General features: G+C 35.7%; 5 protein-coding genes across 6 annotated transcripts; 4 read left to right on the forward strand and 1 right to left on the reverse strand.

The window, feature by feature from the left end:
- The first annotated feature begins 4,806 nt into the window (after positions 1-4,806).
- LOC140881121 (outer envelope protein 80, chloroplastic) lies at positions 4,807-10,352 on the forward strand. The gene is made up of 16 exons (XM_073286171.1): positions 4,807-5,554; positions 6,193-6,286; positions 6,411-6,493; positions 6,593-6,687; positions 6,782-6,851; positions 7,176-7,269; positions 7,376-7,460; positions 7,558-7,593; positions 7,830-7,983; positions 8,058-8,198; positions 8,739-8,809; positions 8,890-8,968; positions 9,062-9,177; positions 9,329-9,476; positions 9,770-9,839; positions 10,056-10,352. Exons 1-16 carry the CDS (start codon positions 4,871-4,873, stop codon positions 10,208-10,210), a joined length of 2,175 nt encoding a protein of 724 aa, XP_073142272.1. The 5' UTR covers positions 4,807-4,870; the 3' UTR covers positions 10,211-10,352.
- A 2,565-nt stretch (positions 10,353-12,917) lies between these two features.
- Positions 12,918-13,807, forward strand: LOC140883174 (zinc finger A20 and AN1 domain-containing stress-associated protein 5-like). Its single transcript, XM_073289541.1, has one exon. The coding sequence runs from the start codon at positions 13,084-13,086 to the stop codon at positions 13,510-13,512; it is 429 nt and encodes a 142-aa protein (XP_073145642.1). The 5' UTR covers positions 12,918-13,083; the 3' UTR covers positions 13,513-13,807.
- Positions 13,808-17,033: 3,226 nt separating this feature from the next.
- On the forward strand, positions 17,034-21,217 carry LOC140879606 (uncharacterized). 2 transcript variants are annotated; one of them, XM_073283395.1, is made up of 12 exons: positions 17,035-17,437; positions 17,548-18,085; positions 18,205-18,605; positions 18,703-18,774; positions 18,852-18,947; positions 19,020-19,099; positions 19,193-19,268; positions 19,395-19,605; positions 19,724-19,920; positions 20,009-20,117; positions 20,207-20,296; positions 20,377-21,217. In XM_073283395.1, the coding sequence occupies exons 2-12, from the start codon at positions 17,569-17,571 to the stop codon at positions 21,135-21,137; spliced, it is 2,610 nt and encodes an 869-aa protein (XP_073139496.1). In that variant the 5' UTR covers positions 17,035-17,437; positions 17,548-17,568; the 3' UTR covers positions 21,138-21,217. The 2 variants fall into 2 exon arrangements, with proteins under 2 accessions (XP_073139497.1, XP_073139496.1); XM_073283396.1 differs by having other exon boundaries at positions 17,034-18,085.
- Positions 21,218-21,838: 621 nt separating this feature from the next.
- Positions 21,839-24,378, forward strand: LOC140878591 (uncharacterized). Its single transcript, XM_073282206.1, has 6 exons — positions 21,839-22,213; positions 22,664-22,789; positions 22,863-23,006; positions 23,235-23,354; positions 23,434-23,520; positions 23,774-24,378. The coding sequence occupies exons 1-6, from the start codon at positions 21,839-21,841 to the stop codon at positions 24,197-24,199; spliced, it is 1,278 nt and encodes a 425-aa protein (XP_073138307.1). The 3' UTR covers positions 24,200-24,378.
- A 294-nt stretch (positions 24,379-24,672) lies between these two features.
- On the reverse strand, positions 24,673-25,881 carry LOC140879608 (LOB domain-containing protein 4-like). The gene is made up of 2 exons (XM_073283397.1): positions 25,660-25,881; positions 24,673-25,173 (listed from the first exon to the last, which is right to left on the reverse strand). The coding sequence occupies exons 1-2, from the start codon at positions 25,834-25,836 to the stop codon at positions 24,865-24,867; spliced, it is 486 nt and encodes a 161-aa protein (XP_073139498.1). The 5' UTR covers positions 25,837-25,881; the 3' UTR covers positions 24,673-24,864.
- Positions 25,882-27,767: the final 1,886 nt, after the last annotated feature.

Here is a 27,767-nt window from a genome sequence, read left to right on the forward strand (position 1 = left end):
CTTCAGCCCCGGGCGTCACATGCCCACCAGCTTCCGCTTGGTTCGTCCGTACTAAGAGAGGTCGGTTCTAATACCATTTGTAACGACTCACTGTATCAAGACGAGTCTTTTCAGCGTGCTTATGTCCTCACTCACGCGCACCCTGAGAAACTTCCCAGGGAGTCACTCATCCTATAATTGCCCCAAGTCAAGCACGCTTAACTTTAGAGTTCTTATGTGATGAGCTCCCGAAAAGAAGATGCACCTTCTTGATATGAGCAGTACATATGAAATCTTTTTAAACCCTCCTCAACTATGTAGTCTCATACCTACACAGTCTCATAATCCCCTCTCATTCCGGCACGGGATCGGTTCATTCATGTCTCCCTCCACCTAGAAGCCTACCAGGAGCCGCTCATTGTCCGTGCAACCTCTTGACACCGGCGATCACTCCATGCCTCTTCAGCCCCGGGCGTCACATGCCCACCAGCTTCCGCTTGGTTCGTCCGTACTAAGAGAGGTCGGCTCAGTTATCATTTGTAACGACTCACTGTATCAAGACGAGTCTTTTCAGCGTGCTTATGTCCTCACTCACACGCACCCTGAGAAACTTCCCAGGGAGTCACCCATCCTATAATTGCCCCAAGTCAAGCACGCTTAACTTTAGAGTTCTTATGTGATGAGCTCCCGAAAATAAGATGCACCTTCTTGATATGAGCAGTACATATGAAATCTTTTTAAACCCTCCTCAACTATGTAGTCCCATACCTACACAGTCTCAGAATCTCCTCTCATTCCGGCACGGGATCGGTTCATTCATGTCTCCCTTCGCCTAGAAGCCTATCAGGAGCCGCTCATTGTCCGTGCAACCTCTTGACACCGGCGATCACTCCATGCCTCTTCAGCCCCGGGCGTCACATGGCATGTGACTTCTTTGAGGCAAATTCCCATTATTTTTTTCTACTTTGTTCTTTGTTGCATTGTATGTATTGCTCGATGGCGAGCAAGATTTAAGTATGGGGGAGTTGATAAGTGCATTTTGTGGTGTTGTTTTTATATTTATTTTGCATGCATTCATAGTGTTTTATAAGTTTTATTCATGATTTTTGGAGCAAGAGAAGAGCCGCAAGCATAAATTATGGAGCAGCAATGGTCAAAATCCTATTTTTTTATGCTAGAGAGAACCAAATCCGATCATCACCTTTCAAAATCAAGTTCAAGATGTTTTGAAGTTGCTGTCCAATTTCGGATCTATCCGACTAGGGGTGTTCATATTTCGGATAAAACCGAAAAAACCGAAAATCCAAACCGGAAAAATCAAAGATCGAACCGAACCGAAAACCGTATTTTTTAATTCGGATATAAATATTAAACCCGAAGTTTATTTTGTTCAGTTTTGGATTATTTATGTCAAAACCGAACCGAACGAAAAAACTGAAATTGAATTAAATTAATAATTTTATTTATATTATATACGTTATGAGATAATATTTAGTGAATGAATATCATTTTAAATAATTTATAGTTGATTGTTGTTTATTTAATTCATTGTTGTTGTTTATGTAATTTTTAGTTGATTGTTGTTTATTTAAGTCATTTAAAATTTATTTTGTAAAGTTTTTACTAAGAAATCATGTAAAAAAAATATATTATATTTCACAATGTATTTGTAATATTAATTTTAATAATTGTATTAAAATCGGAATAAGAGTATCAAAATTTGTTTTGTTTTTTTAAAAATATTATAAAATTGTGGTTGAATATTTTCTCCTTGTATTGTTTGTTAATTTTTATTTCTTCACTATATGACTATAACTTTAAGTTGTGTGTTGGGGTATTTAAATTATATGTTGGATGAATTTATGTTTCTTTTATTGTGTTATATATTATTAATGATAAAATCGACCAAACCAAACCGTATAAACCGGTCCGTTATAGTACAAAAACCGAACCGAACCGAACCGAAGTAAAAAGATTTGACTTTTGATTATATTTTTCATAAACCTAAAACCGGAAAATCGAACCGAAATTAGACAAATTAAAACCGAACCGACCGATGAACACCCTTAGATCCGACAGCTAGAACTCAAGATATGATTTTTTCAAAAATACTGCGCGCTGCCACATAGGTATGCACGGACCCCGTGCACCTTTTGGAGAAAGGTCCGTACATACTTTTTGTCAAAAAATTTGAGCTAGAGGGCACCCGGAGGTTGGCACGGACCTTAGTACAGGGTCCGTGCATGTCGCGGAAATTTTCATAAAATTTTTGATTTTTTGGAAACCGTGGATTGCATGCGTTTTTATGTCTTTTTGGGCTCACATTAGAAAATTATTTAAAGACCTTTGAGGAAAGATATAAAAAGGAAAGACAGCCCAACTTTAGAAACACATTTTCACGCAAAAATTGAAGACGGCTAGGGCGGAGGCTTGGAGATTGAAGAACGCTTCATTCAAGTTCTTTTTCCTTTCTTGTTTAGATTATTAAACTTTTGTTGAATATTATTTTCGTTATTTGAGTAGTTTTTCTTCAACCAAGACCGCGAGATTGAGCCAGACAATTTTATGTTGAATATTTGAATGTTTATTTAGGAATTTTGGATTTTTGTTAATATTATTGATTATTGGATTTAAATTTTGTCTTGTGAATAACCTGATCAACTATTTACTTGCTTGTTAATTGATTCCAAGTCGACAGAGGAGGAATTGATTTCGATCACTCCAATAATTGACATATGGTTAAACCGACTAGAATTAATATTTGGTTTCAGTATGCGGCTTTAGGTGAAAATTGAATTCTCACAATTTCAAATGCATTTGAATTTGATTTGAATTATGAAAGATTGATCGTCAATATTTGAATAGGTTTAACTGTTTTAGAAATAGATTGTTAAATAAATTAGGAGAATTCGCCGTGATTTAAGATTAAATCTGGATCTTAGATTGCCACTTGTTTGCATAATTATTTTGGTACCTGCGTGTTTCTTGTTTGTCTCGTTTTAATTATTTTTATCTTCAGTTATTTTAATTATTATTTTTTAGGTAGTTCTTATTTTAAATTCTTAGTTTATTCAATTCAAGCTCATTTTTATTATTTTTGTCTAGATTAATTAAAATAATTAAATCTTGAGAATTGACAAAAGTTCATGTGGGATCGTTACTTAGACTCTCTGTCCACTTTACTATTACTTGACCTAGTGCACTTGCTAGTAAATACCGAATTAAGCGGTCAATGGGTTATGGGTCAGCTGGTCCCGCAAGCCATTTTTGACACCTCTATTTGAGTAGTTAATTAGGGGGTGGTGGGATGATTTTTTTAATACAAAAACTCATGTGAAATCATCTTACCAATTAATTTTGTGAAATAAATTTCTGAACAAACTCGACTCACACTCGACTCACAAAAAAATATTGATTTTTGTTGTAAAAATTGTTCAAGTCGATCCATATCACGAATATCCATTAGACCATCTCACACGACATAAGATAGATCTTTTTTAAATAGGCACTTATAGTACCACCTCACATATATTTATCCGTCAGACAAGTTAATTCTACTTATATTTACGATAAAAGTAACGTTTATAACATAACAAGTAATATTTTTCTATGAGTGATCCAAATAAGAGACTCATTTCACAATAATTTTTGTTTGGTTTTTTCATACAAAGTTGGTTTTAATAGGAGTTCCAATTCTAAAAGTTTAGATCATTTTTATTTTATTTTATTTTTTTGACGTGAAAACCCGCAGCCGCTATCTTTCGGTGCACATTGAGTAAATCCTCGGACTGACGTAATAGCATGCAAACCAAACTAGTCAAGTAAATCACACTGGGCATGTCCTGTTTGACAAACTAATCCAAAAAATGTTGATATGAGACCATTGACCAAGTACTTATCTACTCACCAATTCTAAAACTTCAGGTCAGGAGTTCGATTTACCCTATCAACATCTTCTTGGACTAGCATGTCACACAAAGCTTGCCTAGTGTGGTTTACCTGACTAATGTAGTTTATAAGATATTGCGTTAGTACGAGGATTTACCCAGTACGCACCGAAGATAACGACTGCGAGTTTTCACGTCACAAAAAAAAAATAAAAAATGATTGAACGACTTTTAAATAGTAGTGTAAATAAATCACAATGAGTGGATTTTTGTTTTGTTTTTTTGTTTTTTTTTTGAATCAACAGTGAGTGGAAATTTTCAAGTTTCCGAAAAGCTCAAATAATATTGTTTCAAGGGCAATTTGCTCAAAAATCCCCAAATACAAACATGTTTTGCTTTGGGGTCCATAGTCATAAAATATGGTACAAAATAATACAATGTGGTACAAAATCATACAAGATGTGGTACAAATTAACAAAAAACGTGATACAAAAAAGTGGCTAAAGAGTGCAAAACAAAACATGTTTGCATTGGAGATTTTTGAGCAATTTGCACTTGTTTTTCAATCCTATCAAAACTTTATTGTCAAAAAAAAAAATCCTATCAAAACTTTAGGACATTCGCAGCAGGAAATTTACGACGTGCCACATCATTATCACATTTATCTTCGATATCATAAACTTTTTTACGACTCTTTAAGTGTTTCAATTTTAATTTAAATTTCATCCATCCTACATAATTAGGATTTTAAATTTAATAATTTGATAAAAATAAACTAAAAATCCGTAAAATTAATATGTAAGGATTAGTTCGGATAATCTGGAAATGAAATTAGGCAATGTTTTGTTAAGAAAAAATTCATAATATTTTTTAAACAATGCCTTAATAAAACTAAATTACATAATAATTTAAGAAAACAACAGGAAAATACACAAACAAAAGGGACAGGTCACTCACCGTTCAATACACAGAACCCAGCATAAACCCTAGAAGCTCAGCCGGCAATGTCCCAAAACGACGACGTTCGGTTCGTCGTCTCCTCCATCAAGCTTCCTCCATTTTCTCCCCCTCCCAGCTCACAGCGTCGCCTCCATCCCCGCTCCTTTTTCTCTTCTATACAGCTCACTCCACGTACCAAATTTCCCTTTAATATCAACTTCAATTTCAATCTCCACGCCACCAATTTCCTTTCCAAATTTCTCAATAACCAACTATTTGTCCATAAAGATGACGATAATAAGGAACCCACTATCAAATCCAATCCATTTGCTTCCATCTTCCGAAGACCCCCTCTGTTCTGCTCCGCCTCCTTTGCGGTAACCGATGCTGACTCTTTACGCGCGTCCAGTCAGTCAAAAAGTGGTTTTGAATCCGGCGCGGCTCCTCAGTATAAAGGTGATGACCCAGGGGCGGTGTCGCAGTCGAAGAATGTAAGCAGCAGTCGTGTTGCTGAAGAAGAGAGGGTTCTTATTAGCGAAGTGCTCGTGAAGAGCAAGGATGGGGAGGAGCTGGAGAGGAAGGACTTGGAAGCTGAAGCCTTGAATGCCCTTAAAGCTTCGCGTGCGAATTCCGCATTGACTGTACGCGAGGTTCAAGAGGATGTGCACAGAATTATTGGCACGGGATACTTCATGTCCTGTATGCCGGTTGCTGTGGATACTCGTGATGGTATACGCTTGGTTTTTCAGGTACCATGCCCTTCTACATTCATTCTACCTTCTGTGATCATGTTTAGCTTGAGTGCCGAAATGTTGATTCTCTGCTGTCAGCGCCTATTACTGGACTGGAGCATTTTGCTGTTCTAGGCCCGTTTGGTTTCAAAGTCAGGCCAAAAAAGCACTTTTTTAAGTATTTTTCAGTTAACAATGTGTTTGGTTGACCAAAAAAAGTGCTTAAATAAGCACTTTTTTAAGTCAAAATTAGAGCTTTTTTAAAAGCAAAAAATTGTAGCTTTTAAAAGCATTTTAAAAAATCTTTACAAAATCCAAACGGGCTCCTAGTTTTATCCTTTTGAGTATGCTACTTGATGTCATGACAGTCGCATCAAGATATGCTTCATTGTTATTTTCCTAATTGTTGCATCTATAACTTAGAAAACTTCCACAAACTATCTGCAAAACCTTTTATATTCTATATACCTGTCAACTGAGTGGCTTGACCTTTAGTTGTCGACTTATGTGATCTCTCTTTGATTACTTGTCCCTGACAATTGTTTAATAATCTATTTACTGTAAATGCTAACTTGCTAAGCAAGTTATCTGGATCACGAAGCCTCCAGTTCCATGGTTTGCAATGATTAATTGGTATTGTCATATTTTGTTACAAGGTAGAGCCAAACCAAGAGTTTCAAGGATTGGTCTGTGAAGGAGCTAACGTCCTTCCGTCAAAGTTTGTAGAGGATGCTTTTCGTGATGGATATGGTATTTTTCTCTACATTTACTGGTGTTGTATGCTTTTTGGCCCATGGTTTTATATATCTTCTTGCCTTTTTGAGTTTCTGATGTTAAATCTTTTATCTTCTCGTTATTGCACCAAGTGATGCAGGAAAAATTGTTAACATCAGACGACTAGATGAAGTCATAAGCTCTATTAATGGTTGGTACATGGAGCGTGGTCTCTTTGGCATGGTCAGTTCCACATTTCAAAATTTTAAAGAACACCTCTTTCCTTTGTTCCTGACCACTGAATTTTTGTATGTAAAATTATTAATCTTTTGGCCAAACCAGGTTTCAGGTGTGGATATTCTTTCTGGAGGTATGATTAAATTACAAGTTTCAGAGGCAGAGGTTAATAATATTGCCTTTCGTTTCCTTGATAAGACGTAAGTTATGATTTTGTGGATTCTTCCAAAATTGAGTGCACACACATGTAGCTCTGTATAATCTGGTGGTTTCATTCTTTGTGCTTTTCTTCAGTGGTGAGCCAACTGTTGGGAAAACAAAGCCTGAAACTATACTCAGGCAACTTACGACCAAAAAGGGACAGGTATGTCTTGCGAAGTCGATGCCATGCTAACCAACATGGTCTTGTTGTATTTGTTGCGAACCTTGTGTGCAGTAATTTTTGCAGAGTTTCTTTTTTAGCTAGAGGTTATCTAATTTCTGCTCCGTATGACACTGTTTCTCTTTGACATGAAAGGATTGATCGCTTTCTTCAAGACAAAAATGCTTTGTTTTCCTTCTGATACAGATTTATTATGAACTATTGACATCACATTGAAATACAAACTTTTGCACTTTTCATTTTGCTAAGGTGCATAATAGATGCTCTGGCATGTTTTCTGAATTTATTTATTTTTATTTTATGAAGGTCTACAGTATGATTCAAGGGAAAAGAGATGTCGAAACTGTGTTGGCGATGGGTGTTATGGATGATGTTAGTATGATTCCCCAGCCGGCCGGCGGTACTTGACCTTTCCATTCTTTATTTTTTATAATAATTAGTGAAGCTGCCTCCGCATGCGAGATGTAATCCCATCTTTGTGTGCTATTATTTCTCCTTTGTTCCAGACACTGGTAAGGTTGATCTGACCATGAATATCGTTGAGCGTAAAAGTGGTGGTGGGATTTCTGGAGGTGGTGGAATATCAAGTGGGTATGTAATATATTTCGTTAATTTTCTTACAGCCATTCTGTACAAGGCTTACCATATCTATTATAGTATGATTCTACTTTAATACTGTGATTTGCAGAATAACGAGTGGGCCCCTTGCTGGACTAATTGGGAGGTAATGGATAAGTTTAATTAGCTGTAAATTCTTGTTCAGATGTATGATGCAAGAATATTCTGTTCTTTGATACATTCGAAAGAATTTATGATTCAAGACGGTATATAGTTGCTGGATATTCTACTAAATTTATGATTCAAGACGGTATATAGTTGCTGGATATTCTACTAAAGCCTTCAGTTATGCACATATATTTCGCACTGAATAAAAAAAACTTCCGATATTTTCCCTTGCAGCATTGCTATTTACCACAAAAACCTTTTTGGGAGAAACCAGAAACTTAACCTGTCTTTAGAGAGGGGGCAGATTGATTCCATATTTAAAATAAACTACACTGATCCTTGGATAGAAGGAGATGATAAGAGGACATCGAGAGCAATCATGATCCAGGTACGTGATATCTACTGATAATTGGCATTTTCTATCCTTTTGGTTAACGTAGTTCTTATCCTTTCATTTGTCAGAATTCTAGAACACCAGGTACACTTGTTCATGGAAACCAGCCCAATAACAATGGCCTAACGATTGGACGCATTACAGCTGGAATTGAGTACAGTAGGCCATTTAGGCCGAAGTGGAATGGAACAGTTGGACTTGTATTTCAGGTACTCTTTAGTTGCTTTTGTGTTCACAATGGTGCCCTTTGATATCCAAACTTATCTACACAAACTGGTTGCTGTTTTTGATTACATTGGTGCCGGCTATCACAAACTATGATGTGAAATACAAGTTAGTTCTTGTTGATTACATTGGCGTCAGACTATCACAAACTAAGATGTGATATGCAAGCTAGTTTTTTTTATTACATTGGTGCCAAACTGTCACAAACTAGGATGCGAAATGGAAGCTAGTTCTTGTTGATTACATTGGTGACAGACTATCACAAATTAGGATGTGAAATTCTCCTGATGTCGCCTTCTTAACATTGTGTTCCTTGTCGATCAAATAAACTTCCAGTCATGTGTTTCAAATGAATTACTTGAGAGTATAGTTCTGTCGACCTTCTAAAAGTTTACCTTATTATGTTGTGGATATGGTTTGTGACTTCTAAACTATTCTCTTTGCTTTAAGAAGATGGTTAAATGCATATCAGTGTTAAAAAAAATGAATGGGATTATTTTAGATTGATTAATTCGTTATTTCAGCGTGCCAGTGCTCATGATGAAAAGGGGAATCCTATTATACGGGACTTCTTTGGCAGTCCGCTCACTGCTAGGTATTTGTCTTGGTGTTATCATTGCTTTCCTTTAGGCCAAGACACATGCTGTCCTTATCTTACTTCTAATCTTATCACAGTGGAAAAACTCATGATGATATGTTACTTGCCAAAGTTGAGACTGTATATACCCGCTCGGGTGACCCGACTTCGACAATGGTTAGTTTCCTGTTTTTTTTAGTAGACTGCTGATAATCGATTATTTAAGTGTTATATTGAATTTGTGGTGTCAATTAATCTTCGAGTTTGTAGCTCGTGGTCAACATGGACCAGGGCATTCCTGTTTCTCCAGAGTGGCTAGCTTTCAACAGAGTGAATGCTCGTGCTAGGCAAGGTTTTTTCGTTGGGCCTGCATGCTTTCTTGTTTGGTAAGCTGTTGTTTTCTCCGGCTGGTTTTCTCAAAGTAACTATGAAAAGTACGCAAGTACATTTGAGATATTGTGTTGACCAGTGTTCTCATATCAAAGCACGGAATGGCGTGACATTTATTTTCTTATTATCATGGTCTATCCTACACAGTTTGTCTGGCGGTCATATGGTGGGTAAATTTCCTCCTCATGAAGCTTTTCCGATTGGTGGTACCAATAGTGTAAGAGGCTATGAAGAAGGGGCGGTTGGATCGGCTCGCTCATATGTGGTTGGAAGTGGAGAAATATCATTTCCTATGGTAAGAAGTGGACTTTTTTTGGTTAGCTCCCTGCTCCCCTTTAGTTACAGTACTTGTGTGACATTGATCTCTCAGTCGGCATTATTTAAATTTTGCCATATCTGGAAACAATTGGACCAACTTTTGTTAATTGTGTCGCCTTTTTAATGGCAGATAGTTCACCTCTTTATTGTTATCTTCTTTTCGTGAATCTTTGTGCGATCTAATCTTAATAGATATTCCTACCCCGTCCCCCCTGCCATCTGGTGAAATTCGTTTGGCTACTATGAGTAATTCCTGACCCCTTTCCGCAGATGGGGCAAGTATCAGGAGCTATTTTTGCTGACTATGGAACTGATCTTGGATCTGGCTCAACTGTTCCAGGTTCCGCCATGTCCCAACTACTTGTTTGATTGATTTACCCAAGTCTGGCTCAAAATCTGTAGTTCATAAATAAGAAAAAATGACATTCCAGAAAACAACCTTTAATCTTTTCTATTTCAAAGACCTTACCACAACTTACATCACTATTATGCATTCGTATCGTTTTTTCTCCCTGTGCAACTATGTTAGTTGACATGCATGTCTTTCTGTCATCAGGGGACCCTGCTGGAGCAAGAAATAAGGCTGGAAGCGGATACGGTTACGGAGTCGGTATACGTGTGGACTCTCCTTTGGGACCCCTAAGACTTGAATATGCTTTCAACGATCAAAGAAATGGTAGATTTCATTTTGGAATTGGCCTCCGCAACTAAGAACTTCTCATTTCCTCCTTTCTTCTTTCTTTAATTCTCTCATTTTTGGTATGTATAATTTTTACTGTTATTATTGTATTTTCTCTTTTTTAGCCCCTGTGAAGCTTCTGTGACCATTGTCAGTAAAATTAGAATTTTTTTCCTGATCATATTGCTTTGCCATTGTTTGATTATATATTTGCTTAATCAGTCGAAATTTATGATACCTATTTGAAAGCAACACTGGCGGCTTCACGTGCCCAGACCTCAGAGACGGGACCACGAGCAGCTATTATTTGGGTTACCTTTAATTTTTTTTTAAAACAATTCATAAAAATGAATAAAATTACCTATCAAGATCCATTGGATAGCGGCAACACTTTTAAGTTTGCCTACGTGGTCAAGTATTTTTTGAGTTTCTTGGATTCAAATATGTGAATTTAATCGTCAATGAAGATCTAGACAAGTTTCGATTGTATATATTGAAAGTCCTTTTAACTATATGTTCGATAAGTTGGAAAATCTCAACTCATTGTCGTGTTTTGCGGGTTAGACGAGCTAACTCACCAAAATTTTAGAAAATTAAAAATACGAAACCGATATCAATGCTTGATATTTCAGGAAAAATAATTAGAAGGGTAACACAGTAATACCTAATTAATTTTTAATCTAACATATTATATAAGATTTCGATCACCGATTATATTTTAGATTAAAAAACATATACGTGCAATATTAATAACATAAACAAAAACTTAATTATAAAAAAAGTAAATAAAAATGAAAGATCTTAGTTTTAAATTTTCAAAATACATAATATAAAAGTAACTTTACTCAATGGAACGATTCACTAAGAGTCAATACATATACACATATATATATATATTAACAAAAGATAATTTTTCTAAAAACGGGCGGCACTCAAATGGGCTGGTCTGCCTCCCGATCACTAAAAATTAAACTAACCTTCTTCTTCTTCTTATTATTTTTATATATTAGAATGAGCTGACTGGACGGATTTGATTCATTTTGATGGCTTGAAATAAGATTGTACAAAAAAAAAAAAAAAAAAAAAAAAAAAAAAAAAAAAAAAAATGGACCCAAAAAATTATTGAATTTTGGAAAATAATTATCATATCCACTTGAATCCAAAATCCAAGATAAGGCTAAGTACTTGTAAAAAGTTCTTAAAACATAAAACTTCTTTAAAAGAATATTACTCCATCCGTTCCGATTATATAGTCCTATTTTTTTCTATACATATTAAAAAAAATCATTGAAAAAACAAACTATCTACAAACTTTCTATTTTATACCTAGATCCTATTTAATGCATTCAAAAAACAGTTGCATAATTTTTAAGATGTAATTAATAAAGATATCAGTAAAGAGTAAAAAAAAATTAAAAATAATATATGCATATATATTTGAGAGCCTATATACGCTTATCCGAGGGAGTAATACTAATAAACCAATGCATTTTTATTTTTTAAAAATCTATCTAGCACAAGAAAGATCAATACTGGCTCAAAAAAGAAAAAAGAAAAATCAATATTGATGCAATTAGCCGGTTCACAATACGAAGAGAAAGCCCCAAAAAAGAAACATCCACAAGCTCGCAGAACGAGGATAGAATCTTACTTGGCGAAAAGTTATATAAAAGCAGGAGGCCCCAATTTTTTTACGGTAAAGGGAGACACTAACTCTTTTTTTCTTTTATTATTTAAAAAAAAGCAAAAAAACCAAAAAAACAACGAGACACCAACTTGGAAATAAGATGATCACAATTTTGCATCCATCTCCACTCTTGCACATATTTTACCCAATAACTCAATTTATTTTTCCTTTCGATATAATGTTTATGCATTCAGCGTTCTACTCAAGCTCTACAACATCATATATGTTTTATAAATTATTCCCAAAAATATGAAAAGCTTGTTCAACATTAGTGACGTTTCATACTTCACTCGTAAAAAAGTGTTCGAACTGGTTTAGCAGATAATTTTTTTTAAAAATAAATGGTCATAAATTTGGACACCCACAAATACCTCTTTCTTTCGGTTAATTAGATCCTACCATATGAGTAGTATCTCAAATCATTCATCCGAGGGTCTATATCTCAACACATATGCATAATTAATATTATAGTGCTAACATGACAAATAATGAGTTGTTAAATCTTTTATTAAAATAAGAAAAATGCTATGTGTACATGAAGAGTTACACATTGGGTTACACACTACACATGAAATTACAAAAATATCCCTCAACTTTATTTGAAAAAACTATTTCCAAATACATTTATGTAATTTTAAGTGCTACGTATAACACAACGTGTAATCCTATGTTTACATATAGCATCACCCTTAAAGTAATACCCTTAAAATAGGTTCAACTAAACCCTTTCTCGAACACCATAAAATTAACTTAACCCGGGTTTAAGTCGGTTTCCATGTTGATAATTAATAGGTAATTAATTAATTAATAATAAATAAGATAGTGACACTAAATATCGTCAAAATTGGTGCCTCCATCCACATAAAAGACAAAGTCCACCCTTCTCCCCCATTTCGGCCCATGCGAGAAAACACGTACTGTCTACGAAAAAGAAAAAAAAAAAGAAAAAAAGCAAGTCCCAAGGGGCTTTTTGGTCATTTCACTGGACCTTAATAATGCCTCATACAGTGATTTCCCCCCATACGCGTTCCATTAACACCCACAATATTCCGGTAAATTTAATATTCGCCCCATATTTAACTCAAAATCATATTTAATACCCCTCCGATTCCTCATCTCTCATTTCCCATTTCATTTCATCTCACCTCCTCCATTCGTACGCCGCCTTCGTTTCTCTCTCGCCGGACCTTTCCGATCTCGATCAGATCGACCCCCCACATGGCGCAGAAGAGGGAAAAGGAAGAGACCGAGTTCAACGTGCCGGAGAGCTTGCCGATATGTACCCCGCCGCAGCCGATCTCCGCGCCTCCGCCGCACGTGCCGGCCTCCAGGCCGACGGAAGGCTCGGATCCGAAGATTCCGAGCGCGTGTGACTCGAGATCCAGCTCGGGGTTGACGCCGGAGAGCCCCGATCCGGTGGAGAAACGGGCGTTGAAGAGACCGAGGGAGGTGAACCGGTGCTCCGGGCCGGGCTGCAGGAAACGGATCGGGTTGATGGGTTTCCGGTGCAGATGCGGAGAAGTGTTCTGTTCCGAGCACAGATACTCAGATCGGCACGATTGCAGCTACGATTACAAAGCCGCCGGCCGCGAGGCGATTGCGAGGGAGAATCCCGTCATCAGAGCCGCCAAAATCCTCAAAGTTTGAATCGAAATTCTAGGTTTTGGGGTTCCCCGTCGCCGGAGCTGATTAATTAAATTAATTGTTAGGAAGGAGAAATTACTCTCTGTAATTGTGCCTGCCGCCGTGAATTCGATCGAGTATAGGCGTGTGTTGTTGTGATTTAGAATTAATTATTTATTTTAATTGTGGAAATTCTTGGTTTTCGCCGTATTTCATTTTATATTTTGCTGCTGTTAGGAGAATTTACACGCTGTTTGACAAGGATATCTATATTTTAATACATGAAGAGTGAATACAAATTGTTTTAAATTATTTTCTATATTCTCTATTTTTTCATAAATGAGTATTTTTTATTTATAGTAAATTTTATTCATTTTACTTTTATAAACTTTTTGTCCTTTTACTGTAAAAAATGGTGATTTGATTTTTTGTGCAAGTATTAAATTTGTTGGAAATTTTTTTAAAAGAAAAAGGAAAGAAAAAAAAACAATCATGGCAGAAGCTGGATATAAAATTTATTATTATATATATACTTGGTTGTGACTTGTTGCCCTCCGTGAAAATTAAAATTTTAAATGTAATTTATTATTATTAATTAATTAAATTTATTAAAAATAATATTATTTCCATAGAAAATCCTTTTATTATTATATTAAACTCAGGCTCTCAAAATTGGGCCGATGGCATCCGAAGTTAAATTAAGAAATGGACGCCCAAAACCCAAATAGAAATCCAGTGGCTGAGTGGATATACCCAGTTAAGAAAGTTACTCTAACATGGACCATTTTTTTATCCATGATTTGAATTTCCTTCTACTGTAGAAAGTTCATCAAATTCAGCACACGCCTTGTACGTGTTATTTATTTTTACATAAATCTACAATATTCTTTTCACTATAGAACATTATAATAATTTACGTTACACTTTAGCTTTCAAAGTTCAAACTAAATCACGAGTTTAATTTTTGGGTAGTTTTTTCAAGCCATTTTTAGGTAGTTTTTGTTATTTCAAAGTTTTCCATGAAAATGAGAAGGTGGGAATAATGTAATTATGAAAAAACATGGACAATTCTTGCTTTATCAATGCAAACTAATTGGATTTTTAGCCTTTGTAATTGGGTCACATCGAGGTGTAAATGGGTTTGGACCTAATTAAATTTGGTTTAGCCCACACTTATCTAAATTTAAAAACGGATAAAAAGCCATTTAGATTTTTGGTCCTCTATCTCTATCTGTTTTCTCTTTTAGTCATCTAACTAGTCAAAGTTCTCTATTGGTCCTCTAAATTTTAAATTTTGGCTATTTTGGTCCGATTTTTATCGAAATGTTTAAATTTTCAAGAAATTTCCGAGATTTTTTAATTTGAAAGGATACCATCCTATTTGAAATGTCACTTAAATTTCAAATTATGAAACTGAAATATAATAATAATAATAATAATAATAATAATAATAATAATAACAATAATAATAATAATAATAATAATAATAATAATAATAATAATAATAATAATAATAATAATCAGCAAATACAAAAAATAGATGTGATAAACATGTTTCTCGTATTTTTCTACCCCAATTAATAACACCAGTACAGATTAAGCGATCTTTAAAAAAACTTTAAAGAAAAGACGTCATTTACACACGAACAAAAATCAAATCTCATCGGAAAAATCGCAATGAAGATTCAATAATTAGATATTTGTATTTAAGTTTAAAAATTATTTTTCCATATTTCACGAAAAAAAAGCTATAATGCTCATGATCATATTTTTTTTTAACCTTTCTCGTGTTTGATTCTAAAAGTTAATTTGAAAAATAAACCAATCGAGTCAAATATTAATTCTTTTTTTATTTTTGGGTAGTGGAGGAAATCATTTTCTCAAACGAAGAAACAAGAATTAAACATTCCGATAAAAATCGAATTAAAATATCAAAAAATTAAAAGTTAAAAAACCAATATAGAACTTTGACAAATTTAAAAAGGTTAAAAGATTAAAAGAGAAAGCAGATAAAGATAGATGATCAAAATAACATTTTTCTTATTTAAAAACAGTGATGAAATAATAGAAAGTGTGATATAATCTAGAATTATCATGAACATAAAATTAGTCAATAGGTATTTCTAGTTTTAGATTATATATAAATACACATATGTATAGAAATTATTTGGTAAACAATAATGGTGAATAAATTAGATATTTGAAGATGGTAACCATTCATCGGAGGTCACACTGACAGGCAATAACCAAAAAGAGTTGGACCCAACTTTCCATCCAATTGAGAGAGACGTCAAATAATGCAATTTCCCCATCTCTTTAATAGTTTTTTTTGGCTCTATCACTTCCATTATTAAATTTAATAGCACATTTTCACTTGTAAAGTGGTTTCTGGTAAATCCACAGATTTTATGGAATAAAACTTCCGGGGACAATAAATTTTATTCCAATTTTAGAACATTGTTTCAAAAAAGGACTCCCTTACACACTTCATAACTTTCGTACAAAGTCAGGAAAGACGGTAGTCCTAAACATGTTAATGAAATCTTACAGTATGATTATTATCCTAATCTTATATCCGATTGTCATTGGTCAATATCTCTGCACATGTGCATAATTAAGGAGATATTGTTGATGTGCCAAAATCATTGGACATTGGATTGATGATTAGGGTAAAACCCTTAGGATAGGTTGAACTCTAACTCATAAACCTATATATATATTGTAAATGTGAAAATGCCCCAAGTTTAGTGTTTTGTGTTCTATTTTGGCAACAAAATGAAAATGGTTGTGTGATATTCAAGGATAAGTTTTTGTATTAAAAAGAAGCCTATATGGTTGGTTACTGCTGACCTTTCAAGTTGTCCCCTTCCACGATAAATGCCAAATAATGACAACCCGAATTTCCCAATTATAATTCTCCAACAAAATCATATGTCTAGGAATTCCAGCATTGCAAGTCACGGGTTTATGTACATAAATAAAATCATCGCCACATGAAAATAGCCAGTCGGCAGCCAATGGAATTGTTCAATTTAATTTTTTTTTTCTATAAAATCAAACTTTGATAACCTTACACTCTTGTTTCACATGAACTCAAGAACTCGTTACAAACTTGATGTTACAGGCATGCACGAAAGATTTTGAAATTTTCATGCTACTACTACCTAACAGAGAATCTCGATGATTTTCACAACAAAGCCAACAAGATTTTAGGCCCCGAATAATCCACCTCTCCAGCAACAACTTTTAGATTCGAACTCACTCGATTTCACATTAAATTCCAATTGAAAAACTAGCTGTTACGTGGGATGTTCGGCTACGTTGTAGGATGAAAAACACAACAGTCTCGCGGAGTCAAATTCAAACGAACTCGAAAAGATTGTTGTTCGAGAGAATATATTTGGAATGCTAAAGACTTCGTCAATTAACTAATTATCCTGCAAATCTTTAATAACAATTACTAAGCCATTTTTTAACAAAGATAAGGACACCTCATCCGTGATCCTACTTTGGCATCATCTTCTGTGCCTGTAGTTCACGCATTCCATGCTATAAATATATTTGGCTGTATCCATTCATCGAACAAGATTTCACATTTATTTCCATCCCTTTACTAGAACTCCATTTCTTGGTTCATTTATTGCCGAGTCTACAGCCCATAATGGCGTTTTCAAAAGCTACGCAGTAGAGCTAGCTCGAGCTTTTTCTGCAGCAAAATCCTTGTTTTTAATGCTTTTTTTATTCACAATCTTTTACTGAATTCTATAGGGAGCTATTTTGACGTGTCGGTCCCTGTTTTTAACTGGTCATTCCCTTTTGGTGTTAAAGATAATTGTCTTTTTTTTGTTGGAGAACTACTATTGCGCAAGAAACCATTCTTTGCTTTCACGAGACTGTTTGATTGTTCAGGTTTACTTGTCCTATTCTTGGTTGATTGAGATTGTTCTCCGTAAGTGGTGTTGGTTGGTTGAAACAGGCTTTTCCAGTAGCTTGATTTCTGCTGTAGGCCTTATATATATATGTGTGCACGGTTTCAGTGTGGTTTCGGTTGTGTTTCAGGTTCAAACTTTGGCGAAGAAAATGAAGTCTTTAGTTATCATGTTCAAAGGGATGATAGCTTTGTGGATATTATGCGGATGTGTTTTGAGCAAGGAGTGTACTAACATTCCTACTGTGTTATCTTCTCATACGTTTAGAGATCAACTGCTGTCGTCCAAGAACGAAACGTTGAAGCAGGAGGTTTTCTCACATTACCATTTGACTCCGACCGATGATTCGGCCTGGTCGAGTCTGTTTCCAAGGAAAATGTTGAGGGAGGAGGATAAGGACAACTGGGAGATGGTGTATCGAAGCATCAAGAATTATGGTTCGGCGAAATGGGCCAGAGGATTACTCAAGGAAGTGTCGTTGCACGACGTGAGATTGGATCCTGATTCCATTCATGGTGTGGCTCAGAATACCAATTTAGAGTACCTGATGTTGTTGGATGTTGATAGATTGGTCTGGAGTTTTAGAAAAACTGCTGGCATCAAGCCACCGGGCGAGCCTTACGGCGGCTGGGAGAAGCCGGATTCCGAGCTCAGGGGTCACTTTGTAGGTTGGTTACATTTATGATACATTGACATATTTCTTGTACACAATATACGTTTCAGTTGATTGGTTTTTGTAGGTTAATTAACTGATGTAGTATCTTTTTTTTTTTTTTATATGTTGCAGGGCATTATCTGAGTGCCTCTGCGCACATGTGGGCAAGTACACATGATGAGAGGCTTAAAAAGAAAATGAATGATGTAGTCTCTGCTCTATCTCAATGCCAAGATTTAATGGGAACAGGGTATCTTTCGGCTTTCCCTCCGGAGTTTTTCGATCGTTTCGAAGGCATACAGCCTGTGTGGGCGCCTTATTACACAATCCACAAGATACTGGCCGGGCTTCTGGACCAGTATACTCTGGCTGGAAATGATCAGGCTTTCAAAATGGTGAAATGGATGGTCGATTACTTCTATGACCGTGTGCAGAACGTTGTTTCGAGGCACACGATTGAACGACACTGGACTTCATTGAATGAAGAAACCGGTGGCATGAACGATGTTCTTTACAGATTGTACAGTGTAACGGTGCGGGGAATCACAACATTATAGAGATTAGAGCTTGTCAACTTTTTTTTATATTGATTCAAACATTGATACTTTTGTGTGCTCCTTATCATCGCAGGGCGATCAGAAGCACTTGTTATTAGCTCACTTATTCGATAAACCTTGCTTTCTTGGGCTGCTGGCTGTTAAGGTGGTGATCATCATGAACTTCTACAAACAAGAAATAGTGTGTTATTTTGTTTACTTGACTATTTCGAAAAATTATAGGCCGATGATATATCTGGATTCCATGCCAATACTCATATCCCTGTTGTTATCGGATCTCAAATGCGGTATGAAGTCACTGGTGAGCTGCAATATAAGGTAGGTTATTTATACAAGAAACAAGAACCTGGAAATGTTTCAAGTTAATTACTTTTTAAGTTCTTTTTCTAGGAAATCGGAACTTTTTTCATGGATATAGTCAACTCGTCTCACAGCTACGCTACAGGAGGAACGTCGAATAGCGAGTTTTGGTACAGACAGCAGCAACACCTTGATCCTGAGCATTGTTTTTGTACAACATCTATCATTATGTCATTCGGAATTTTGTCTGAATTGGTATGCAGGTCTGATCCGAAGCGTTTAGCCAGCACACTGGGAGAAGAGAATGAAGAGTCTTGTACAACTTACAATATGCTAAAGGCAAGTTGATTTGTTCCGATACACAATCGTAAAAGACTAATGCTCTTTGAGAGTATAGGGACATTGCTTATTGTCCTCTGTTTCTGGTTTCAACTCTTACAAGCAATCGATTGTTTGTTCTTCTAGGTTTCACGCAACCTGTTCAGATGGACGAAGGAGATCGCTTACGCTGATCACTATGAACGTGCTATAACAAACGGCGTTTTGAGCATTCAAAGAGGAAGGGATCCTGGAATAATGATTTACATGCTCCCGCTGAAGCCTGGTGGTTCTAAGGCCGTAAGTTACCACGGATGGGGAACGCAGTATGATTCTTTCTGGTGTTGCTATGGGACTGGTATGAACAAGAACCGGCCCTATTTAACTTTCTTGAATGCAAGAAGCAGAAACTTTTCTTGTTTGTGTTAGTGTCAATGTTTTTCGTTGTAATTCAGTTTTCTCATTCACTTGTGTAGGGATTGAATCGTTTTCGAAACTAGGAGATTCGATATACTTTGAAGAGGGGGGGAATGTACCTGCCCTTTACATTATTCAGTACATATCAAGCACACTTAACTGGAGATCAGGGCACATATCTCTCAGCCAGGAAGTAGAACCTATCGTTTCATGGGATCAACGACTTCGTGTGGGATTGACTGTTTTATCCAAGGAGGTCTCTGTCCCCCATATAGTTTTTGTTACTTGATTCTCAATCAAGAATAAGCTGAATTTCCTTTATTCTACACCTAATTGTTTTTCAGCAAGAAGCAGGCGCAACATCTACTTTGAACTTCAGAATACCTCCATGGACGAATTCGGCTGGTGCGAAGGCATCATTCAATGGTCAGGATATTTCCCTGCCAAGTCCAGGTGAAATCAAACTCTTTATTTTTTCTATATCGCAAGAAACTCTCACTTTCCAACTAACATGCCTAGTTTCCTGACATTCTTTGATGCAGGCAATTTCCTATCACTTACCAGAAACTGGACCCCTGGTGACAAAGTTACTCTGGAGCTGCCTATAAGCCTAAGAACTGAGGCTATTAAAGGTACTTCTCTAGCTCGTTCCATCGACACTTCATCGATTTGTCCTTCATTCGAATACTGATAAATTCTTTACGTGGCTTAGATGATCGGTCCGAGTATTCTTCTCTTCAAGCAATACTATACGGTCCATACCTTCTAGCTGGTCTATCCAGCAGCGATTTCGACATAAAAGCAGATCCAAAAACTCCCATTTCAGACTGGCTCACTCCAGTTCCAGATGACCATCATTCCCATCTGATCTCCCTAACACAAAAATCTGGAAACACAACATTGGCATTCACAAATGCAGACGGATACATACAAATGCAGGGCATCACAGATGCAGGAACCAACTCTGCAGTTAATGCAACTTTTAGACTCATCCCGAAAGATCCAAAACAAGGAAGCTTCTCAGGACCAGCAGATGCAGTAGGAAAGCTGGTCAAGCTGGAGCCTTTTAGTTTTCCAGGCAACTGCGTCGTGCACAACGGAGAAGGGAAGATTCTTGGAGTTGCAGATTCTGAGGAATCACTTCATTCGACTTTTTGGTTGATTCCTGGACTTGATGGGAAAGATGGAACAGTTTCCTTAGAATCTGTGGATATAAAAGGTTGTTTCGTTCACAATGGCGTCGATTATCATTCCGGGGCGATCATGAAGCTCAAATGCAGGTCAAATTCATTGAATGAAGGATTTGATGAGGCTGCAAGCTTCAGGTTGACGGAGGGACTGAGTGGATATCATCCTATAAGCTTTGTGGCTAAAGGGATTGGAAGGAACTTCGTTATGGTTCCATTATTCAGCTTAATGGATGAATCTTACTCTGTATATTTTTATTTTAATCATGAAACTCCTAGGTTGTAATGTTAATATATATTGAAGTAGTACTAGTATGTAATAAGACTTTCTAAGAATGGAAATATCATAGCTCATACTTTATCATATGAGCTTTAACCAAACTCTTTCTATTAAAAAATAAATAAATAAATATTGGTACCGATTTCTTGATTCGAAACCAAAATTTGGAATTCACTCAAAGAAAAGAAAATTAAACTTTACAAAAAAATGATTGTTTTTATAAAATGTATTAAAAGTTGTTTTGAGAACAAACATGTTTTGATTATCATCTTGTCATTCATTTTAAAATATCTAAAAAAACTTCTCATTATTCTTTAATATCTAAATTTGGAGAAAACTATTCAAAAATCTTGTCCAAACAAACTAATTCTTTAATTTTTTTTTTACTTGTAAAATACTACAAATATTTTTAATGCACATTTCCAAACGAACGTTCAATAAAAAAATTTCGCTCAATTATATATATTTTTTGTTTTGTGAAAAATACAAAAAATTTAAAATCTCAACGGCTACCGTAAGTTGTCTCCATTCTGCTGCTGTAGCCTGTGAGGCTGTATCTTCTAAATATTTACTTTCCCTCTCAAATATAAATTTGAAAAATACTCACAAATCCCCGTGCAAAATTAGCGATTTCCAAAAAAATGAAGAAACAAAATTCCCCATGATAATCCCAATCAGTTGAATTTGAAGCTGCATCTGCTTCAATCATGGATTTTGACGGCCATGAATCCAGCTTCGGCCACGCTCTACCCCCTGCGCTGGTGTCTCTGTCACCGTTCACTTCGTCTGCATCGCCTTCCCCGCGGCGGCTCCTGAGCCGCTTCACGCAGCCCAGTAAGCCGGTGAGGGCGAAAAGGCAGCTCGCTTGGTTGTCTCTGCAAGGTCGGCTTGTTGGAGCCGATGAGGCCAGCTCGGCTAAGACCATCGATAGAAAAGGAGTATTCGGCGTTGAAGAAGCGGAAACGTGGGACATATTCACCCCGATCCAGAGGGTTTTGATAGTTGCTGTTGTTGCGGTTGCCGCTGCGAATTCGAAGAAGAATAGGCAGATTTTCGAGCTGCGAAAATCTGTGGAACTTAGGGTCAGTTAATTACCGCGGCCATTTCATTACTTGGTTATGTATTTTAATTTGAGTAAAAAATTAACTGACGTTTGCGTTTAATTAATTAACTTGGGATTGTTTTATTAAATGCACATTTAAGCTGGTTTGATTAAGTTAATCGGATTCACTAACATTTGTTTTTTTGTAAATATTGGTTAACGTATGCGCTAGTGATTAGTTTGCCTTTCTAATTAATCACCCTAGGCAGAATCATAAAGTATCTTTTCATATGCGCTGAATATTCCCAAATCTATAGCAAAGGGTACTTTTTGAAGTTTGTTTTAATTTAATAAATCCCTAGATCATATGATCACTCACATGGAAGCAAAGCGTATTGCCATATATTACTCTTGATAGATTCTTCTTTTTGAAACTCAAAATTTCGCATGAAGTTTGAAACTTTTTTGTCCCTGGATAATAACATTGCAGGACCAAGTGCTCTTAAGCATGCAACAGAAGCTGGACTGTCTCTGTAAGGAGATTGATTATTTCAAGGATCAGCCTGAAATTGTGGTCTCTGATCATGGCCCCTATCCGAACCCTGATTATTCTTTGGTAAACCACCCTACTAGAAAATTTGTTTTTTTACTCATTGTTGTGCATGTGCTAAAAAGGTTTTATTTCCCAGGTTAATGCCACAACTAAAGAAATAAATGTGGACGATGTATTCAAGTACAAAATGCCACTTCTCATAGAGATCGAACCTGAGGAACGTCGCATGTCTGATTTGTCAGATTGGGCTCCCAGTGTGACTTCTTCTGTTGATTTTCAGGTATCTTATCTTGGAGAATATCGATAAGTTTTCATTTTAAAGAACTTTGAAAGTGTTTGAAGCAATAAGGTTGAAATAATTCCTTATTATGCCAATTTGTCTTGGAATGGAAACAAGTCCTTCTTTGGCTTCAAGAATGACCTGAAAAACTTCTTCTGTCACAAACATGTACTTATTTGCAATGAGAGTGTAGGGTGGGCTAATAAAGTAATACTTACCCACGAATAGTTGGACGCTTCAGCAAATAACCACACTATCAATAACCTGCAAATGGAATGTGAAAAGAAGGATGCTATCATCAAAGAACTTTCTACATTTCTTCAGAAGTCCGAAGCTTTTGGCTCAAAGGTACCTGCTATCACTGTTGAAAGTGTGACAATTTTTTTTTCGTCACAGTCATTGAGTGTACTTCATCTGCTGTTAACAGAGAATTTCAGAATTGGAAGATATCATCTGCAGGAAGAATATGATCATCAACAAACTTAGAAAGGACACATTGATTCTTGAACAGAAGGTAATAAGTATTATTTATAAGTCGTCGAGCATGTTTAGTCTAAATATCAGTTGCATTTCACTTCATTTGATACAAAACTACCGAACATAAATCTCACTCGACAAGAACATGTGTTTTCAGTTGAGTGAATTCATTTTCGTATGAGATTGTAATCATATGACTTCAAACATGACGGATGAACTGAAATGGTCTCAAGATGTTGTCTATTTGATGTCATCCACTTTACGAATTCCATGGTGATGATCTGAAGCAGGTGGTTAGCTTAACGAGGCTTCGAAGACCCTCATTTGCAGCACCAAGTTCAAATATAGAGCATCTTCCAAGCATGGCAGATAATGTGCTTTATGACATGGATAGCACAACTGGCGCATCATCTTCTGATTCTGACAGTAACTCTCGTGAAAAGATAGACCAAGTTCCATCCTTGAAAAGTACAGAAATCTCTGCTCAGATTAGCGAAAAAGATACAAATGAAGACCTAAAAAATAATCAAGTCCAGAGTTCTACTGTTTTAAGGCCACAGCATCGGAGATTGCACAAACCGAGCCCATTGAAAGAGAAGCTATTGAATCAAACGCATAGTTCAGTTTCATCTTTCAAACCAAAACGAGTAGCAAATGGTAGTAGAGAAAACAGAAGCAGGAGACCTCCTTCCTCTCAAGGACGTAGCAACACATAAGAGATTGGTTTAGTTAGTATTTTTAATTAGATTTCATGGCTATGTCTTGGGCATCTGTAGGTGAAATTTTGAATTCTGAACATGGCGAGTGACCGCCGTTAAATTTCTCAATATTTCTTGTTGAAAAGTATTTATCAGCAAAGCCTAAAGAAATCTTGCAGCACTTTTAGTGGTATGCTAAATCATTCTTGAAAACTTATGCAGATTGACATCATCTTAGTTTTGTAGTTCTTTAACAGAAGGTGGCACTGTCTTGGTTGTGGATTCACAGATTTTATTTACCATTGAGTTTGATGTGAAAAATCCAAATTTTCAAGTGTTTATTTAGTCGGGTTTTTTTGAACTTTTTTATTTTCTTCATAAAAGAGCTATACTTGCTTGACATTTGGTTTTCCTTGAATTTTTAAATACATGTAATGAAAGCTTCAATTTTAAAGTAAATAAATGCCAAAGAGCCAACATCATTTATAAGTTGTATTTTATATTCAACACCACATTCTATATATAACAATAATCATTATAGTCAACATCACGAATTCTTTGTCAAGTAATACGTGCTATAAACTATAAAGATCTGTATGTGTGCCATAGTAAGCGAAGAGGAAAAAAAAAGGCGAGCAATAAAGAGAAAGCCACAATGTAATAGTGATAGCAGAAAAGAGACTCTAAGGCCAGATAGAGTCATCCATATCGGTCTGATCCACAACCATGTCCATGTTAAAAAGGGACTTGGCAGCCCGACGAGAATGCGTGTTACCAGACGAGGGAGACGCATTTTCTGGCGATGACAATTGCCGCATACGCATGTGCACAACTTCTGCCTGTGCAAAGGCCAATTGATTCTGCAGGGAATCAATCTGTTGTTGTAAAGAAGATATGGCCCCTACGCAACCGTAAACTGGATCCCTTATCCTCGCGTTTGCTTCGTAAACCATGGAACTAACAGCATCGCCTCTTTGATGCTCTGGCAACTCCTGCAAGTTCCAAATTTTCAGTTACATTTTCATGTTTCTATCATACCATTTCATACAACCTGCTCCGCGGTACATTCGAAACTAACTTAATCTTGATTCTATCCCAACTACAGTCTACAGCAGAAGCTTAATAACATTATGAGCAAAACTAATATTTGAAAAGTTTTTGAATCCCAAATTAAAAGAGGCGAAGCTAATTAAGTACTTAAAATTTTCATCTTTTAATATTCTAACATTGAAAAAAAAGAGAAAGATACAGTGAAAAGTGGTTTCAAAATCACATTTACTATTGATTCTTTGACCAAAAGCTATGTATGTTGTGTATCCAAACCGCTAAAGGAGAAGACGGAACCTTTACCAAGTGACAAGCCTATACTTTAAAGATCTCTGATAATGGATATTGGTGAACATTTGATCTTGTAGATTAGAACAACTTATGTTTTCAAGACTTGTACATAAATTATTTGTTGAAATAGGGATATTAACCTGCAGCATCTTGTTAACATTGCTGGCGCCAAACACCTTATGGACACTGGCAAACTTGTGGGGCTCGTCGGCCGGAAAATAAGGCGCGAACACGCAATCCTGGCCACATCTCCGACGGAGAAGCTTGCACGCCGCGCATGGGCACGCCGCTCCTTGTTTTCTACTGCTATCCTTCATATCATTTACTTGTATATGTGTATATTTACTTGGGTTAGATTTAGAGGGAAGGAATCAACTGGTTTTGGGGGGCTTTATATTTTGAATAGATGGATATGCATGCATGCTTTATGCAAATTCTTGGATAGGTCCTACCATAGAAGGAGCTTTTGATTTTAGTGGGGTTCTTTCTTACTTTTTGTCCCAAGGGCCTTTTCATCTTATTGTGCCACTAATGTTTTTAAGTATTTTATATTTACTAGTAAAAAATGCACACGTTTATGTGTATGTAAAATAGAAGTTATTTTTATATGTATTTTTTTTTGTGTATGGTGGAGTGAGTGAGAGGTTTAGTGGGATAGTAGATAGAAATGAGATGAGAGGATAAAATCGAAAACAAAAGTTGGTGTTCTCAGGGTAGCAGTTACTATATGACTTTCAACTATTATAAAATAAAAGAGATATATTTGCATTTAGATGACGCATGTGGGCAATCGAATAATTTATCTCGAAGTTTCAAATAAAAAAATATGTATATTGATTCATATCATTCACTTTAATCCTAGTAGCTTTATTTAATAAAGGAATGTCCACAAAGTAAATGTGGCATGAGTATTCGATGCCATTTTCACATTGTGTGTCCATTAGAAGAAACATAAATCGTCAATATTTCACACGAAAATCGAGTTTGTTTTTTTTTAATCTTTTCTGAAAAAATTATAGAAAGACAATCACTCAAATCAAATGAAAGCGTCATTTTAGATTAATCTTTTGCCTCGATGTAATGTTGATGTGACACTGATAATAAAACACTTACGTGACATCGACATAATCAACCCTTCTTATAATTAATAAACTAAAATATGATATATGAGATAGTGTAAAAAAAGCACGTACATAAAACCACATTTGTAGCTTTTAAAGTAGAAAGAGATTCGAATGAAAGGTGAAAATGGTGGGGGGTCATGATGGCAGTTGTAGCAGTTATATAACCGTTGATGATTAGATTAGTTTGGAGTGTAAGAGACACGGAAGGTATGACGGTGCACACTAAGTTTATTTTGTCGCTCACGCCTTTGTGGGATTATATTAGATTATGGCCCTCCCTCTCCCTTTCTTTTGATGATCATAATCATTAATTTAATTCAAAATCTCGAGGACTAAATTTATTTGAAAATATTTTTTATTTTTTAAAAACGTATCGTTGTTATTATGTCGCTTTAAAGATGATGTCCATAACTTTATTAAAAATAAATATAGAGTTTTTTTTTTAAAAAAAAGTTCCGCATTTACTTTTAAGAAACTTACGGGCATTACAAGTTGGTATTGGAGTTGACATTTTCTAAATTCTAATATAATGATCAGGTTCAAGGACGAACCAAGAAAAAGTTGGTGGATATGTGATCAAGGGCGGATATAAAGTACAACCCAGACCTGCTTTAATCCAAAATATATATACTCATTATATATATATATTTATATATATATATATATATAATTCTTTATGCTTAGCCCAATCAATTTAATTTAGTCCTGCCCAATTCTTATTCTTCCTCTATACTACAAAGATCTATTACATGACAAATATGTATTTTCCTTCTTATTATTTCACTCACGAGTCACGACGCACAGAAGACGGAATCTGCTTCTTCTTCTTTTTTTTTTTCTTATTTCTTTCACAAATCACAAGGTACCAGAAGAGGAGTTTTCTCGAGGAGTTCAAGTTCGGCCTATTATCAAGGTAATAAAATACTAATTATGAATTAAGAAATTAAATATAACTAAAAATATATTGTTAATGGTTACACAATTACACTAGTTGTTTCTGGATATGTCCTATCACTTATGGACTATGGGAATATGGCTGTAAATAATTTATTATGAATTATTTTATGATAATTTATGTTGTTAGTTTTCATAAGTATATTTTATTTTGATGTTGGTTTCGAGTA

This window comes from Henckelia pumila, chromosome 2 (assembly GCF_033568475.1).
Source record: "Henckelia pumila isolate YLH828 chromosome 2, ASM3356847v2, whole genome shotgun sequence".
Classification (NCBI taxonomy): domain Eukaryota; kingdom Viridiplantae; phylum Streptophyta; class Magnoliopsida; order Lamiales; family Gesneriaceae; genus Henckelia; species Henckelia pumila.